Source organism: Carassius carassius, chromosome 47, assembly GCF_963082965.1.
Source record: "Carassius carassius chromosome 47, fCarCar2.1, whole genome shotgun sequence".
Classification (NCBI taxonomy): Eukaryota; Metazoa; Chordata; class Actinopteri; order Cypriniformes; family Cyprinidae; genus Carassius; species Carassius carassius.
This window is the reverse complement of record NC_081801.1, coordinates 15,444,679-15,461,814: the sequence shown is the minus strand read 5'-3', so window position 1 is coordinate 15,461,814 and position 17,136 is coordinate 15,444,679. Positions and strand designations below refer to the sequence as shown.

Below are 17,136 nucleotides of genomic sequence, written 5' to 3'. Positions count from 1 at the left end.
AAATATTTTCTATGCACTTTACTGTCCATTGCAATAGTGTAATTATGTTCATATGTTCATAGTTCTGCCTATAGTGTACATACAATTTTACATAATCCACCTTTATAGTATGTTCATAGCACACCTATCTGTATATCATGCTAATAGTATTTAAAATCTGTAAATTATGTTCATAATACTTATCTGTATAGTTATTGTACATATTGTAGACCTTGTATATTCTGTACTTACTGCTTATTGCACTTCTGGTTAGATGCTAACTGCATTTCGTTGCCTTGTACCTTACATGTGCAGTGACAATAAAGTTGAATCTAATCTAATCTAATTTAGTAAATGGAAAGAGATGTTTAGCATAAACTGATTCGTTCGAATGAATCCAACCCACCAACACTTCATATCAGAGGAATAACCATCTAGCACAAGGTGATTCCCTTAAATTAATGATACATTTGACTGAGAGGACTGCTTAGTATGAATTGATTCACTAAAACGAACTGAACACTCCGATGCTTCCTACAAAGAGAGCCGATTAGCCTGAGCCAATTCATTTGAATCAGATAACCAGATTTGAATCAGACATATCAACACTTTGACAGAGATAACCACTTAAGCTACGTTTACACACTAACGATGTAGTCAAAAATGGAAACGTTTTCCCCATTTTTTTTAAAACTTACATATATAAATGACAATGTTTTCAAAATTATTCAATACTAGTGAAGTAGATCTGAAGAAGCGTTAGCAAACTCATGAGCAGCACCAACAGTACCTTGTACTAAGACACTGTTGTGTATGTTTGTTCGGGCTTGCCTTTAAAATCGACACGTACTGCGCATGTCTACATACCTAACATGTACTACGCACACGCATGACGTCACTGTTTTCAAACATTTCCGTATTGGGTGTTTACACGGAAACAATAATGGTGCTGTTTTCAAACAGTAGCACTTTGAAACCCGTTTTCAAAAATATGCGTTTTCAGTCCCCAAAATGCATTTGTTGTGTAAACGAACAGTCAAAACGCATAAAAAGTTTCCAGTTTTAGGCTGAAAACTTTGTTGTGTAAATGGCCCCTTAATATGAACCAATTTACTAAAACAAATCAGACAGTCATATGCTTTATGTTAGTGATAGAGACATTTAGCACAAACTGATTCTGATTTGATAGACTCAGAGGACTGCATAGTATGAACCGATTTACTAAAAATTTTATCAGACTTTCTAATGCTACACATGAGAAAGGACCATTAAGGAGAGCACATTTGATTATTTCCTCAGCTTGTGCACAATACAACATAACTTTTAGAAATATAGGTGTAGCACTTTGTTGAACAGCACTGCTACTATGTAGCTTTTCCTATAACAGGTTAGTTTTTTTTAGCAATGTTTTGAGAACAATGTACATAATTTAAAGGCATAGTTCACATGTTCACACGTGTTGTCAAGTCCATGAAAGTGAAGAGCAGCACAAAATGGTGTTTTCTTTTAGTGTTGTAATTGTGCTGCATTGATCCCTGAGTGCAGAGAGAGCTCTGCGCTGGACTGAAGGGAAGAGAGAACTGTTTCATACTGCCAGTGTCTTTGGTGACATCATCTGGCCAGCTAAGAGATCCTTTTCTGGGTTTTTCTCTCTCTATGCGTCCTCCCTTCTTCTCTCCATCACTCCATCAATGCTGCTACATGTTGGTGTTAAAAATAAGTATTGTAATACTATTCTTTCTTTCTTTCTGTTGTTCAGATGCTCCTCCCTCACTGAAGCGCATGAAAAATCCTGTGTTGGTGGACGAAGGAAGCAGGCTGATTTTGAGGTGTGGGGCCTCCGGCAACCCCACCCCGCAGTACAAGTGGTACAAAGATGGCGCTGAACTGAAGAAGAGCAAAGAGATCAAAATTTCCAGGAACGGCAAGTGAGTCAGCATGTCCACTAGCACACAGCAGCAGAACCCAACCTCCAGGTCTCAACGTTTATTAAACATTCGAAAAGTGGATCGTGACCTTCACATAAGTCAAGAGCTTCATACTTTGGGCAGTGTCCTAAAGCTGGAGTGTGCCCTTGTAATTAAAGTGAAGTGTTTTAGCATGCATGTCTATTATATTGTTAATGATACGATTAAAGGAATAGGTCACCAAAAATGAAAACTTTGCTGAAAACAGTATCAGTTCAAAATGATCTCAGATGGTTTAAGTTGGTCTCCCTAATCTGATGAGAAAGCTGGTTTACCAACTTGTGGGTCCAAAAATTATTATTATTATTTCATTACTTAAGCGTATGTTGTTACAGTATGCTATAATGGCACAAAATATCTATATGTACCGTTTCCCCCCCAAGTCTTCATGCCACTCTTTCAAAGACTGTTATAAGTAACACATGCATCAAAGCTTGAATCAAGCCTGCATTTGGGAGCCCAAAGATTTGTTGTAAACAAGTGACTTCAGTTTTGCTCTTTTCCTCACACAAAGCTTTCATATGACTTCCGAAGACATGAAATATATCACACAATGAATATGTATAATTTTCATGGTACATTTTTTTTATTTATTTATTTATTTATTGGAGTTTGACAGACATGGTCACTATGAGCTGTCATTTAGAAATATTTGTGTGAAGATTCTTTCTAAATTTTGAGTTCCATAAAAATTGGGTTGGAACAATATTAATGTGAGTAAATTGCTTTGAAAACGATCTTCTACAAAAAAGACAATATAACGAAATTATCTAAGGTTAAAGGAGATTTTTTTTCCAAATTAATGATTCGTTGGTCATTTTCTTCACCAAAAAGAGCCATTTGTGGAAGGTAAAAGCAATGTAAAGCTCACTTATTACAAACCAGAACGCTGGGATTCTCATAGTGTCATATCTCTATTTATAGACTTGAACTGATCTCTAATTTATAAGTTTTCTCTGGAGAGTTTCTCCCTCTTCCATTTGTAATAGCAGAATCCTTGACTCTTTCTCCCATTTCTGTCTGTCTTCTTCTTGAAGGAAAACTTCCAAAGTTCAGATTAGCAGTGCAAAGCTGGAGGATTCTGGGAATTACACATGTGTGGCAGAGAATAGTCTGGGGAAGAAGAATGGCACCAGTACAGTGCACGTACAAAGCAGTAAGTGAAAACTTTTCTTTAAAGTAATAGATCAGCATGGTGTACAACATGAAGGAAGACAAGAGTCTGTCTTTGCTGATTGGCTGCCATCATTTTTGCGAATGGCAGATATATACATTATTTTTTGATGATAATGTATTGTGGTGAGAGATGAAGACGTGCACAAGATCACAACATGAGCAGAATATTTAAAAACAAGTATGTGTGTTTATGTCAGGGTTTTGCACATATCTGTAAGTGCATAGTTGGCTGCTCCTCTAAGTTGAGATTACTCCAGGTATCTCACCCCTGATAGAAAATCTAGTTCAAACTGGTAGCTGGGTTTTGGAACATGGTAGCTAGTCTGTAGCTGGTTTAATATACGTATTAGCTGGTCAATAGCTGGTTGACCACCCACCATGTTCTCAAAACCAGCATGACCACCTTAGACAGCTGATATCTGATTTGTAGCTGATCCAAGATAGTGTACCAACTTAATAAAACTATCTCAAGTTTCAAGTTTATTTGTTTATTATCTAAAAACCAATTACTATTCTAAGGTGGTAAAGTACATGTTTCAAAACTCAGTTAAGATGGATTTTTCCAGAAGGAATTACTTATACTTCGTTGTGCATTTTGTAGTTGCGTGTGGAGGTTTGCAGCAGCATGAGGGTTGGGAGAGGTGCGTGCATATGTGTGTTTGTGTATGTTTCACTCTGATTGTTTGTCGGCATGTGAGGCGCCCCAGAACATGTCTCACAGTGTCACGGCAGACAGCTTGCACACATACACATACACACAAAGGTACAAGGAAGGTGGAGGCAAGACAAAGCCCATCAGAGGTGGTGTGGCCCCAGGCTCAGGGATGGACCTGCCCCCAATACAGTCCTCATAGTGAGGAAAAAAAAGAGCATGCAACATAGATTATACCTTCCAACTAATTGTCCGATATACTGTTCACACAGCCTCTGATATTCTGACGTTGCAGAAAAGGGCGATTCTAGGATTTCTGTCTCAGGGGGGATCAGGCCCCTACTGAGCTGGAGCTGATGTAACTCAAAGGAATAATTTTTGCTAGGAGGTCACAACTCTTGTTAAGGAATGTTTTTTCGGTCTCAGAGTAAACAATTTAAAATAAAATTGTGAGATAAATTTAAAAGTAAGATATAAAAATAAAAGTTGCAATTACAAGAAACAAAATCTTCTTAATTGAAATAAAAAGCCTCATATTGAGATATAACGCTGAATCGCGAGACATAAAACCACGTTGTGAGAAATAAAACCACAATTACCATAAGCAAAGTTGCAATTGTGAAATTGCACAATTCTACAATTACGAGAAATACAGCTTTCATGAAAACTCTTGGAGAGATTGGCATGGTAATGTACATGACTTGCTACTGCCAATATATCCACAACATGCTGCTGAGACCATGTAAGAAATATTGCTGCTGCAAATATAACACACAAATCACCTCATATCAGATCTGTACAAGTGGAGCTGGGGAAGGTGAAGGGTTTCTGAAGCAAGCTGCAACTGCTATGGTAAGCCCTAGTCATGCTGAGCAGTGAGCTCATTGGCTACTGATACAGGAGAGAACCAATCATCTGTGCCATGTGATAATGATGTCATTAGGTCGGATTGAGTTAGACCTATCGGACTGTGCCATCTAGAGTTTCATGCCAGAACTCTGTATTTGTGAGATTTGTTATAGGAAACACTTGATTGTGGCCGCATCACTACTTTGGGTGTGCATTATTTTCTAATAATTAAGTCAGTTTTTTCACTTATACTACGGTTACCACAGCTTTCGACGTTGTTCAGATGATGTATTTCAAGACATTCTTCAGGATTTTGTCCTTTAAATGTTATTGTGTGTAGGATTAATTTCTTATACATCTCATCCCATGCCTCCATTGCTAATTCCAAAACATAATTTTAGACCTGTAATGGAGGCTTGAGCTATTGATAGCAGACCAATGCTGTTATTAATGCAGTTATAAGAGACAGAGGCCGAGAGAGATTAAGAATATGTGAGTTACCTGAGTCTGTGTGTCTCTCAACAGAGTTCGGCAGCAGTGTCTCTACAAATAGCAAAACTGTAAGTTCAACTGCTTCAAGAACAGCGCTGTTATTACCTTGTGAACAGCTTTTAAGTTGCTAAACTATTTTACTGATAAAATCGTCAGAGCAGTGCTGACATGTGTGTGCGTGTATGTTACCGTGTGTGTCCATATTGTATGCGTGCATTTGCAATGGAGAGATAGCGGGTGAAAGAGAGTATATGCTTCCGTACATAATTTTGAGGCAAAAAAATGGAAAGAATTTGCTGTTTTTATCTTGTTGTTAACTATATTTATTTGCTTAGTCAACGTCAATGTGGGTTTTGGTTATTTTGCTGTTGGGGGCTGTAAGGAAGTTTTTTACATAACTGCAGTCATTGGGAAAGTGATACAGACATGTAATGCAGTCAAGACCTGCCTGGAATTACATTAGCCGAGTATTTATCCGAAAATAATTGCAGACCTTAGAATGTTCATCAGACTCAAGCATTAAACAGCCCCATAGTATAATGTAAGTTAATGCATTAACACAATGTTAGAAGTTCTATTTAATAATATTAACATACAACTTTGATGATGTGTTCATTCATCATTATTTAAATTTATATAGTGCTCTTCTAGGCACTCAAAGTGCCTTACATTGTGAGGGGGTATCTCCTCATCCACCACCAGTGTGCAGCATCCCCCTGGATGATGCGACAGCAGCCATATTGCACCAGAACGCCCACCACACACCAGCTTACTGGTGGAGAGTAGACAGAGTGATGAAGCCAATCAGTGTATGGGGATGATTAGGAGGCCATGATGGTAAGAGGCCAATGGGCGAATTTAGCCGGGATGCCTCTTCCAGCAGCAACCTAGTTTTCTCAGGAGGTCTCCCATCCAGGTACTGACCAGGCTCAGCCCTGCTTAGCTTTAGTGGGCAACAGGTCTTGGGCTCCAGGGTGATTCGGCTGCCGGCAAAGTAAATTTTGAAATTATCATTAAGATTAATAATACTTTAGAAGTATTTTTCATTAGTTCATGTTAAATAATGTAGTTATCTTATACTAACCAATTAATTTTAAAGTGTTACGTAGTTATGAAATATAAAGTCACATTGTCAGATATAAAGTTGCAATTAAGAGAAACAATGTCTCAACTGTGAGATAAAATGTCAGAAGTTGCAATATAACATTGAACTGTAAGATAAACAGTACACTGGAAATCAAAATTAGAAAACAGAAATTTCCAAATTTACAAGGTCACTGCTTAGTCCTATTCGAAGTTCTACCAACAGGGGTAGAAGGGCAGTTTTTAAGCAAATTTTAGAAATTAATTGTATTCTAAAAACTCTAAAAAATTAGAGAACACTTACAGATACCTCCAAGTTATTGGTTTTAATCGAGCACCTGGTGCTAATTTCCTTAAATATATAATAAACCCTATTTAACTGGCAACATTCCTCCAATTTTCACTAAGATTGTAAGATGGCATGCCACTCTAAATTGACTGAAACCCTTGACAGGAGGTGGTCCAGACGAAGGCCAAAGAGATGAACCTTTCAGACATAGCAAGAGAAGTTGGTAATTCCGAATCTGTGATTTCTCAAATATTGCCGGTTTATAATGGCTATGTTTCCATCACCCTGTTTTTAAGTATTGTATCAGAAACGGGTGATGGAATGTAAAGATAAAAAAAATAAAACAATCCCTTAATTTGCAATGAAGTTTTTATGCTCGCTTGAGTAAAAAAGGGTTAATGCGAACAATGGGAGATGGTAATGCAATTTACAAATAAATTCCTCTTTGCGCTAAGATTTTGCGCTATGGGACGGCAAACCAAACTAACCAGCAGACAGATCTCATTGCACAGCATCTGAGAGGTTTTTATGGTCCTTCTTAAATGCCCAAGCAATTTCTGTCTTGAAAGTATTTCTGTATAACTGCCTCCCAAAGCTGTCTTACTCTACCGTCTTCCCAAACAGCAGCATCCACCTCATTTATTAACGCATTTATTGTGTTACGTCTGCACGCTCGAGGCTCAAGTGGTTTATTATATATGAAAATTATTATTTTCAGTGGCTTCTCCTACTTTTATTATTGATATTTAGTGTCAGTTTATCAGATTTTGTTCTCTTTGATTCATTGAATGGAAACAGTGATTATTATTCACAAATGTTTTATGCGATATTCCTTTTTGTGTATAAGTTAAATTCGCAACTTTGAATGGAAACAATAATTCATTAAAGTCCCCAAAAGAGGTTGGTTGTCCACGTAAGGCAAATGCATGAGAAGACAGGAAGATGCAGAGACTCTCAATGGTGAATCGGTTCAACACTGCAGCTGAAAATGCTCACAGTTTAGCGCTGAACATAGTATGGATCTGTCTCAACATGTTTAAGAGAAGTGGGACTGAAAACGCATTCTGCAGTGACCAAGCCTCTCATCAGCAGAAAGAATCAAAAGGTTAGGCTCACCTTTGATGAGAAGTATGTTGTGTGGAGAGAGAAGAACTGGTCCAGAGTACACTTTAGTGTTGAGATAGCCAATTTAATTGATTTGGCTCTGAAAGGAAACATTCTTTTCGTGCAAACTGGGGAAAGACAGCAGTGGAAGGTGGAGGAGGAAGTGTCGTGGTTTGGGGGATGTTTTCTACAGCAGGAGTTGGGCTTCTTATACAACTACATGGCAGATGAGTAAAAATGTTTATATATTTACCCTTCAAAATTTTAGTTTGGAAAAAGATGTTTTGAAAAGATAAAACGGAGAGCAACCCAAATTGGCTCTAACAATTTCTATGGTGCAAATTATGGGAAGTGCTTGTACAGTCTGCATGATGTTTGTGTTGAGGAGGACACAGGCCTTTAATTTATTCCAGTCGCTGATGAGACTGATTTCTTCCTGAGGTCATCAGCTGAACAGCTACTGTTGAGAAAAGCTATGGCGTTTTGGTGGCCTGCGGCAGCTGGATGCACTAGTGCTATCTGTGAATCTGCCTGAGAAGAAGAACAAGAAATGGGGGGGTGTCGTAAGAGAAGAAATGGGGAGGTGTCATAAGACAGGGAAAGATAGGGCAAAAGAGAGAAAGATGAATGCAGAGCAGAAGACAGAGCAATAAAGCCAGATTCTTTACAGAAGCAGCTTTTTCAAACCCATTTTATAATGCAGTTGTAGATTGTTGGCTCTCTCCAGGCACTCAGCCAATTGCATGCTGCCTCTCACCCTGCCGGCCAATAAGATCGCTGGCTGATTTTGTCATTACTGCCCTGGTGGTATGACACAGGAGATGATTCTCTCTCTTCATAAAGGCTGTTTTTCATCACACACCTCCCTTTTAAATGACTCCAGTAAACACACACATGCATATTTTGGCTCTTCCAGCAGGAAGTTTAAGAAGATAAGTTGAGCTGAGTAATTAGACTCATTAATTATAGCTGAACAGGGCTGAAGTTATGGATGTTTAGGGGAGTTGAACTGAGGGTGTCCTGAGACCCTGTGACCTTGGGACTACAATTAATGAAGACAAACAACAGATGATTTTAGACCCCACCCCCTTCCTCTGGGGGCAGCTTGGCTACGTGGTTGCCTCCGAAACACTGCTTCTTCTCTCTGTACAGCAAGCCCATGATAGCCGCCTCTCAGTTCAACACCACATCGCTGTCACACTTCACTGCCTGCTGCTACCGTGTGTTTGTGCCTGTGTTGAAGGTGACTCTGGTTTATCAAAGTATTGTGGTGTCACAGGTCACCAGTTGGGTGAAGCGGGACATGAAAAGGTCAAAAGGTTATGTTGTGGACGAATATTTAGTGGGCAAACAATCAGCCCGTGCAGACAGCAGTATTAGTGTTACAAATGTGCTGTCACACCAAAACATGCTTATAACCTCCACTGTTATCTTATTCCATATTAAGCAATAGCAAGAACATTAATGTTCATAAGCTGAACATTCAAACCTCTTCATATTCGTTTGAAGAATTGCTAGCAATTTGACCTTACAAGTTATTTTATTTGCGTAATCTAATATATTTTAGAAGATCAAATGAAAAAAAAAAAGTAGGGTGGAATTTATATGTAAATAAAATGGCATAAATAGCTATAATAATAACAATTATTATTATTATTGTGGATTAATAATAAAATTATATAGATAATAATTAATAATATTATTATAATATTGTTATATAACTCATTGTATTAATACGGAAGAGGATTAGGGCCAAGCAATAAAATTTTTTAATAAAAATAAAACCCTCTCGAGATTAAATTCATTAAAATACGAGATTAAACTCGTTAAATTTCAAGAAAAAAGTTGAAATAAAATGTTGAGAATTATATAATTAAATTCGTGTTTTGAGAATTGTTTTTTAAATTTCGAGAAAAAAGTCCAAATAAAATGTTGAGAATAAACACACTGCTGTCATGTTCATTTTATCTGGTTGGACAGTGTTAGTCAGTGTCTGCAGTAAAGCAGGTTTTAGAGAGTAATGCTTGTGGATGAAGTATATGATGCCGTCGACCAAAATTCGAACTCACTCTTCTTCCTTTTTTCATCACATATCACATCAGATGTTTTAATCGGGTTGGTAGGCTATAGCGAGGGCTTTGATGTACCAATTAGGCAGTGTCTATTTAACAATTTTAATAAATAAAATCATTTACAGTCTGTTATCATTGCACGCTGTTAATGTACAACAATAATGAGGTGCAAAAAGTATCTGTCACTATTTATAAGAATAAATAGCATCTAATTACTATTTACACTTATTGCAAAGATCTGCTATTTTTACATAACATAAAAAGAATCGCTATTTTCACTGTGTAAATATCACATCGCTAAAAATGCTGCTGTTGTCATTTAATGTAAATAGAATACATCACTGTTTTCACTTAGTGTAAGTAGCATCCCATGTGACATGATGAAAAAAGGAAGAAGAGCGAGTTCGGCAAAAAAGGTGGAATCGAACTCTGATCGACCAAATATACTTAATTCACGAGTATCGCTCTTTACGCCACTGCAGACTCTGAGAAACGCTGTCCAACAAGATAATGTGAGCATGACACAAGTGTGTTTATTCTCAACATTTAATTTCAATTTATTTTCTTGAAACTTTGAGTTTAGTCTCGCATTATAATGACTTTAATCTTGAGATCTTTTTTTTTAATAATAATATTCACTAATACTGCTTTTGAAAAATGTATAAAATTTCAAGGTATTACAACAAAATCAACAACAACTTTTATTATATATACTATATACTTTTATTATCTTATATAACTCATTACTAATAATAATAATAAATTTATATTTATATAAATAAATATAAATATAAATATATATATATATATATATATATATATATATATATATATATGATAAATATTACATAATCATTTTGGTAGTACTTTTGTTTGTAAAATATATAATATTGCAAGTGATACAGCGACAACAACAACAACAGATTTTCTTAGTTATTAGTTCTTCTTATTCTTATTCTTATTCTTATCCTTATTCTTATTCTTATTCTTATTCTTTTTCATTTAATGGTCCCAAGAATATCCATTATGCAATATGCATATTATTTTTTTCAAAAAGCAGAAATAAAAAGAGTAAGTTTAAAAAAGTCAGTTTTGCATATCAGTTATCAAACACCGGTATGCATAAAAAAGAATCTATATCATATTGTTCATACAATTCTGCTAAATGAATAAATAAAACTTTTAAAAAGGCAATATAATAGAGCTTCATATTCACTTTATATGTAATATAAGTACAGTTTTAAGTTCTAAGTAATTTTGGTCATCATATTGTATGTTTATATCAGGTTTAAAATGCTGTTCTTGCAGAATCTACAAACCTCTGCTAAGTGCTTTAACTGCTTTAGGATGTCAGAATCACATATTTTGAAATCGGATTCTCTGTTATTCCAGAACTCCAGGCCAGAGACGAATCGAGGTGATTCCTCTCTTAGATCTCCTCTGTGCGGACTACAGAATTGGGGATTCTCAGGCAGCAGGCCATTTAAGGAGGGTTCGGAGCGGTCTTCATGCTTCAGTTTTGCGTGTGTCACATCTATAGAAAAGTTCACAGCTGGGACTTTATTTGCATAGTACCTCGGGCAGTTGCACACATGGATGATATTTTCAGTGTTGACCTCTTGGTTCTGATTCGATCAAATAAAAACAGAGCCATATTCAATTGCATACAATCAGATCATATTCAGTCTCGTCAGAAGCAAAGTAAACTTTTTTAGTGGAAAAATAGGATGATGTGAAATCCAGACTGTGGTAGTACAGATATGCGGATATTACTGCCACGGATGGCTCAGGTCTTTCTGTCCATCACATAAAAATCACATCCCTAGAGGGCGCTGCTTACAGCCGCAGAGTGAGCGAGGGGGACAGAGGGAAAGCGTGAGGGGAGAAGAATGTGTTTGATGGAAAACGCAGCTGGGCAGCCGATTGTTCCAAACTCATCAGTCATGCTGGGGCCCACCAGCAGCAATCGCTCTCTCTCTCTCTCTCTTCCTTTCTCTGTGCCGATTTCCCGCTCTCACAAACCACTGTGAAGCTCCTCACAAAACTTCAAACACAACACCTGCCTCTGTGATGAAAGCCAATCCATTTTTGCTTAACTTGACTAATATAAATCATCACTTATCTTTAATGTAGGATTTTAACTCCAGGCATTGGCCAAGCGCCAGCATAAATCTGGGGATAACCACGTTGACCCCTCTGATTCAGGTCTGCCATTTCTTGCCTCCTTGTCTCTTTCTGTTGCTGTTGCAAAAAACAGGCTCTTCGTTTTCTCCCACAGCTCAAATGACAAGATTAACTGGGCTTAAAGGATGCTAGAAATCTTTTTGGGACATTTGCAGTGACTGTTCTAGAATGTCAAGTATACCTGTAAGGGAACTGAAGACATTGATCGCTGTGGGTGAGCGGTACGACTGGTGTCAGCCTTCAGACAGGGAGATTCATGGCAAATGAACTGTATTTACAGTCCAACAGGAACAACTGGTGACAGCAGCCCTAATTCAGCACAAATAGAGCAGCTTTACATAACACATCAACAAACAAAAGACTGCCAAGAGCCCAAAAAAGTGTGTGTGTGTGTTTGTGTGTGTGTGTGTGTGTGTGTGTGTGTGTGTGTGTGTGTGTGTGTGCAAATCTCACAAAACCTGTCTAGGAATATGTTGTGGTCATATTTTATCTGGCATATGAAAGAAATACAAATTTTTAATAATTCTGGGCAATAACATTAAGCTGATCATTGTTTTCATTACTGATTTATGACTTAAATCTTCTATCATTTTGGATATAAAACACACCCAAAGAACTGAATTTAGGCATCACAACATTATTTAAAGATGTGTAGATATTGTATTGTTATTGTGTAGTATTATTTTAAAGCGTTTAAATATAAAAATACCAGTATGGTCATAATATATTTTGGAGTCCTGATTTGCCTGTAGAAAATGTAGCTACACTTATTTATTTGTTTATTTAATTTTTGCATTTTGATATTGTTTTATGATAATTATGCATATACCTGACCCTTTGGTATTTCTAACATTTCTAACAACTATTTTGATACAATTGCCATTTAACAAGACAACCTTAAAATAAAGTGTGAACTGAATCATATTACTGCATAAAAAGAATTAAGGAAAAAACTATTTTGAATGTCTTAATTATAAAAATAATGCAATATTATATATATTATATATATTTTTTATATACTTAAATTAGGCTTCATTTTGTGTAATTTATTAAAGTACTTAAGTATTACATATATTTATTTTTTATAATTATTTTTTTTCTAATGTGAACTGGACAGTATATATATATATATATATATATATATATATATATATATATATATATATATATATATATATATATATATATATACTTTATTTATTTATTTTATTTATACTTTATTTAAGTATATATATACTTTATATCAAATATCCAAGACTAGGGGAACCAAATGTATGACCCCTAATTTAATTGTGACCCTGGACCACAAAACCAGTCTTAAGTGTCATTTTTTTATCAGCTTAATAAATAATCTTTCCATCTGTGTATGGTTTTTTAGAAGAAGACAGTATTTGGCTGTGATACAACTATTTTGAATATCTGAAATCTGAGGGTGCAAAAAAATCTACTGAGACAATAGCTTTTAAATTTGTCCAAATTAATTCTTAGCAAAGCATATGACTAAACAAAAATTTAGTTTTGATATATTGAAGTAGCAAATTTACAAAATATCTTCATGGAACATGATCTTTACTTAATATCCTAATGATTTTTGGCATAAAAGAAAATTCGATAATTTTGACCCATACAAGGTTTTTTTTTTGGGCTATTGCTACAAATACACCCCAGCGACTTAAGACTCTCCTCGAGGTCATGTGTGTCCTGTAAGTGAGTTTTGTATGTACCAGGGAGCATGCTTTGGATTACAAAGCATTGGCCATTAGGAGCCGTGTGTGAACTTTGACTCTAGATTCTTTAGGCCCATGTGCTGTGTTTCATGCACTTTCTCTGCTCACATAAGGAATATATATATTTCCAATTTCTGCTTGCTTTTAAAGGTGCTACCCTTTGTAGTCATCTACCACAGATGTCCCTCCAACTCCCCCCATGCCACATGTTGCTGGTGGTCTTGCCCACAGTATCCATTACTTCATTAAGTGTGTTTGGGTTGGGAGAGCCCCTCTGTTTTCCCTATCAGACCGGATGCTGGTATATATGTGGGTGTGTGAATGTGTGCTCCAGCAGGGAGGATTTGCTGCAGCTGGCTATGACCATCAGAGCTGTGGGCAGAAGGCTGGTGGTGCTGTTTCTGGGTGGGGTCATCCCGGATCTGAAACCCCAGATCTGAAACCCCACATCTAGCTCACCGCAAGGACAACAATACTGCAATTTCACACCAGGTAGTGTGTGAGGGCAGCTTTGTGTGAGACCTGAAAACTGGCTTTGTGGTATGTGTGTGCAGGTCAGTTTGAGAAGTGTGTAATGGAGATTTCGTACCAGACACGTTAGCCCTTTGAGTGCTTGCAGAGGAAGTGCAAGCCAGGAGATTTTGAACAGGATTTGGACAAGCCTCCGATGGACCCAGATGTGTCTGTCTATTCGCTGCCTGTCCATCTGGTGTCTCTTTATCAGGGGCAGAGTATCGGGCTCATGTCGGGGGCCGGAGTGGAGCATTTCCCTTCACCACAGCCGACCACACATCGCCCTCTGAGGCCCTGTTGCAGGGATGTATGCGGAGGAAGATCCCTACTGCTTGTGGCCACTTTTCTGCTCCTGCTTCTGGGACTTGGAGCCTGTCTGCTGCTGCTCCGCTTGGCTCTGATTCAAGGAGCCAGCCACAGCAGGGAACCCAACTGGCTGGATCTCCTCACAGGAGAGGATGAGGAGGAGGGGATTCACTCGGATGATGATGTATGGATGCACGGCACTCCCGTGTCATCCTTCCGATGGTTCCCCGAGTATTTTCCGACACTTGCCCCTGGCACTGCCTCCTCCGAGCTTACATCCAGCCTGACAAGCACCCTTGCCCTCACGTCACCTAGCAGTGCCCCACCCCTTCTGGGTAAGTGCCCAGAGTCTTGCTTGTTTACACCCGCGTCATGTTGTGCAATCGTGAGCTATAGTGCTCTTTGATTTTTTAGAGTTGTCTGTGAAATGATTGTGGAGGACAAGTCCAGACACATCAGCTATGCAGCAGGAAGCAGGCAATAGAGGAGAAAATTAAGACCTGTTAATGAAAAGGAAAAAATACAGGACAGAGTTCACTTTTCTGTTATGGTGGACTGAGCTTAAAGAGTACCCTCAACGAAGGCTTCATGACAGGGTTTTTTGAGCATTATGATAAGAGTCGTAGAGTTAATTTAAATTAAATGTATTTTAGATTTGGCCTTCTGCCTAGACAGTGACTGGAAAGACTTCACGTGACTCATGCTTTCAGTAAGCTCCCTTTGAACTTCTAAGTATGTAGCATGCAAATACTGTATGTAAATGTCTTACCTGCTTGTTCTCATGCTAGTGAAGCTGTCATGGAAGAATCAGTTGCTTTGCCTGACTTTAGGCGTAAATATTGAGTTTTTATTCTAAGAACTGGATTTTCTTTCCACCGACTGGTCCAATGTTGCTTTTTACAAGGGTTTAAGTAAACATCCAAATACCAGATCACTATAGCAATCACGCTTCAGGGAAAGTTCTGTTTCCTAACAGACTTGTCTTTTGTTGCTGGTGTCGTTAATGCAAACATGAAGAGTCTCAAGTCTGCACACAAGGTCTTAAAGAGATAATAGATTACACAGGGCCCTTAAAGCACTGAAGAATGCACCCACACCACCGCTGTATTCTACATTCACCACACATATGTATTTGTTTTACTGCACAAGAACTCACCTGAAAGGGAATTACGTAAAATAGCACATATGATTATATGTTAGCTAAAGGTATTACTGTATATGTTAGCTTGTGTGGACCTTGATATGAAATCGCTGTAACTACTGGTTAATTTGTTAAACATACCATTCACCCATTCATTCATTCATTGAGTCATTTAAAATATATGGAATTCTTTAACTCGTGTTCAGCATTTTATTTTACTTTTATTTATTTATTTATTATTTTTGTGAATTTACACTCTTGGTCTTGAGCACACAAACATTCATACTTGCCAGATAAAATAATATCAATTCCACATTTGACGAGACATACAGCCAAGTATGTTTGTTATCATTTAACCCATCCAAGGTGCACACACACAGCAGTAAACATACAAACCGTGAACACACACCCAGAGCAGTGGGCAGCCATTTATACTGCAGCGCCCGGGAGCAGTTGGGGGTTCGGTGCCTTGCTCAGTCGTGGTATTGCCAGCCCGAGACTCGAACCCACAACCCAGCGCCAGTCTGTGACACAATCAAAACACCACTGACATCTGAACTCTTGTGCCCTGCAGTGCACCAAAGCTGTTGCAGTTTTTTCTTTACTTACTCAGGGCCATATGATTTTGTTTAGAGGCTTTTAATAAATGCAGCGGTGCACATATAAATGTGAAATTGAGTAAACCTCTTTGAAAGGCTTTGGCAACCGTTTTAAACAAAAGGGATGCACCTAATGGTTTTGCATAATGGAAAGCACTCAAAAGCTGTAAGATTGCATGCTGTATAAATTGACCACTTGTGCAGTTATAGGATTCTGCTCCCAGCTGTAACAAGAGACATCTCCTGCAAGAGCGGGGTGAGACAGTGTACTGGCATAGGGTGTTGATCATGGTTTCAATATAATGATCTCTCAAGCATCATTTGTCAGCCGCAGAAGCTTTTTGAACTTTTTCTTTAGCTCTCAAGCTACCACAGGGCGTACCAGAAATGTATATGTAATCTGAGCTAGCAGATATTATTTGTTTTCACCCCTTAAATGGCCCAAAAGTTCTATTGAGTCAACTTGTTGTTTCTTGTTTGGAGTCCAGAGAACCCAGTGATTAACATGTAAAATGGTTTTGTAAATAACTCTTTAAATTATTTTAATATGATCAAGACCCATTTGACATATATTTGATGCTTTATTCCTTTATTGTACCACATGCACTCAGAAATTTAATTTATCCATTAAAAGCAGACAATATTTAAATTCAAATGTTTTAAATCTCTGAGACTTCTTTGAGTATTGTAACATTTGAAGCATGTTATCAAGTCAAATTTATGTTTATAATCCGATGAACAAGATTTGGAAAGTCATTAACTTGATAATCTACTTTTAAGTAAATCTTTTTCATCTATTAAGCTATCAAGTCTCTGAAACTACAAATAGAACATGAGGTTTTAGCCTGACAATTAATACAAAGGCAACAAGATGCCGCGGCCACCTGACGGACGTCTCTACGCTTAAGAAATTACTCAATTGGACTAAGTGAATATGTCTCCAGAAGAAAAAATAAAACCTCTCAGCAAAGGGACCTCTCCTTTAATTCTTTATGACTTTCCT

At 37.5% G+C, this 17,136-nt stretch overlaps 1 protein-coding gene across 13 annotated transcripts in view; it reads left to right on the top strand.

Moving 5' to 3' along the window:
• LOC132130019 (pro-neuregulin-2, membrane-bound isoform-like) overlaps positions 1–17,136 on the top strand; it is an 88,948-nt gene that overhangs the window by 41,177 nt on the left and 30,635 nt on the right. For 11 of the 13 annotated variants that reach the window (XM_059541589.1, XM_059541588.1, XM_059541585.1 and 8 more), the window contains exons 2-3: positions 1,739–1,907; positions 2,984–3,102. In XM_059541589.1, coding sequence (XP_059397572.1) covers positions 1,739–1,907; positions 2,984–3,102 — 288 coding nt within the window. Of the gene's footprint in view, positions 1–1,738; positions 1,908–2,983; positions 3,103–13,642; positions 14,729–17,136 lie in introns of those variants that run through there. The other 2 variants (XM_059541590.1, XM_059541592.1) reach the window with 2 other exon arrangements.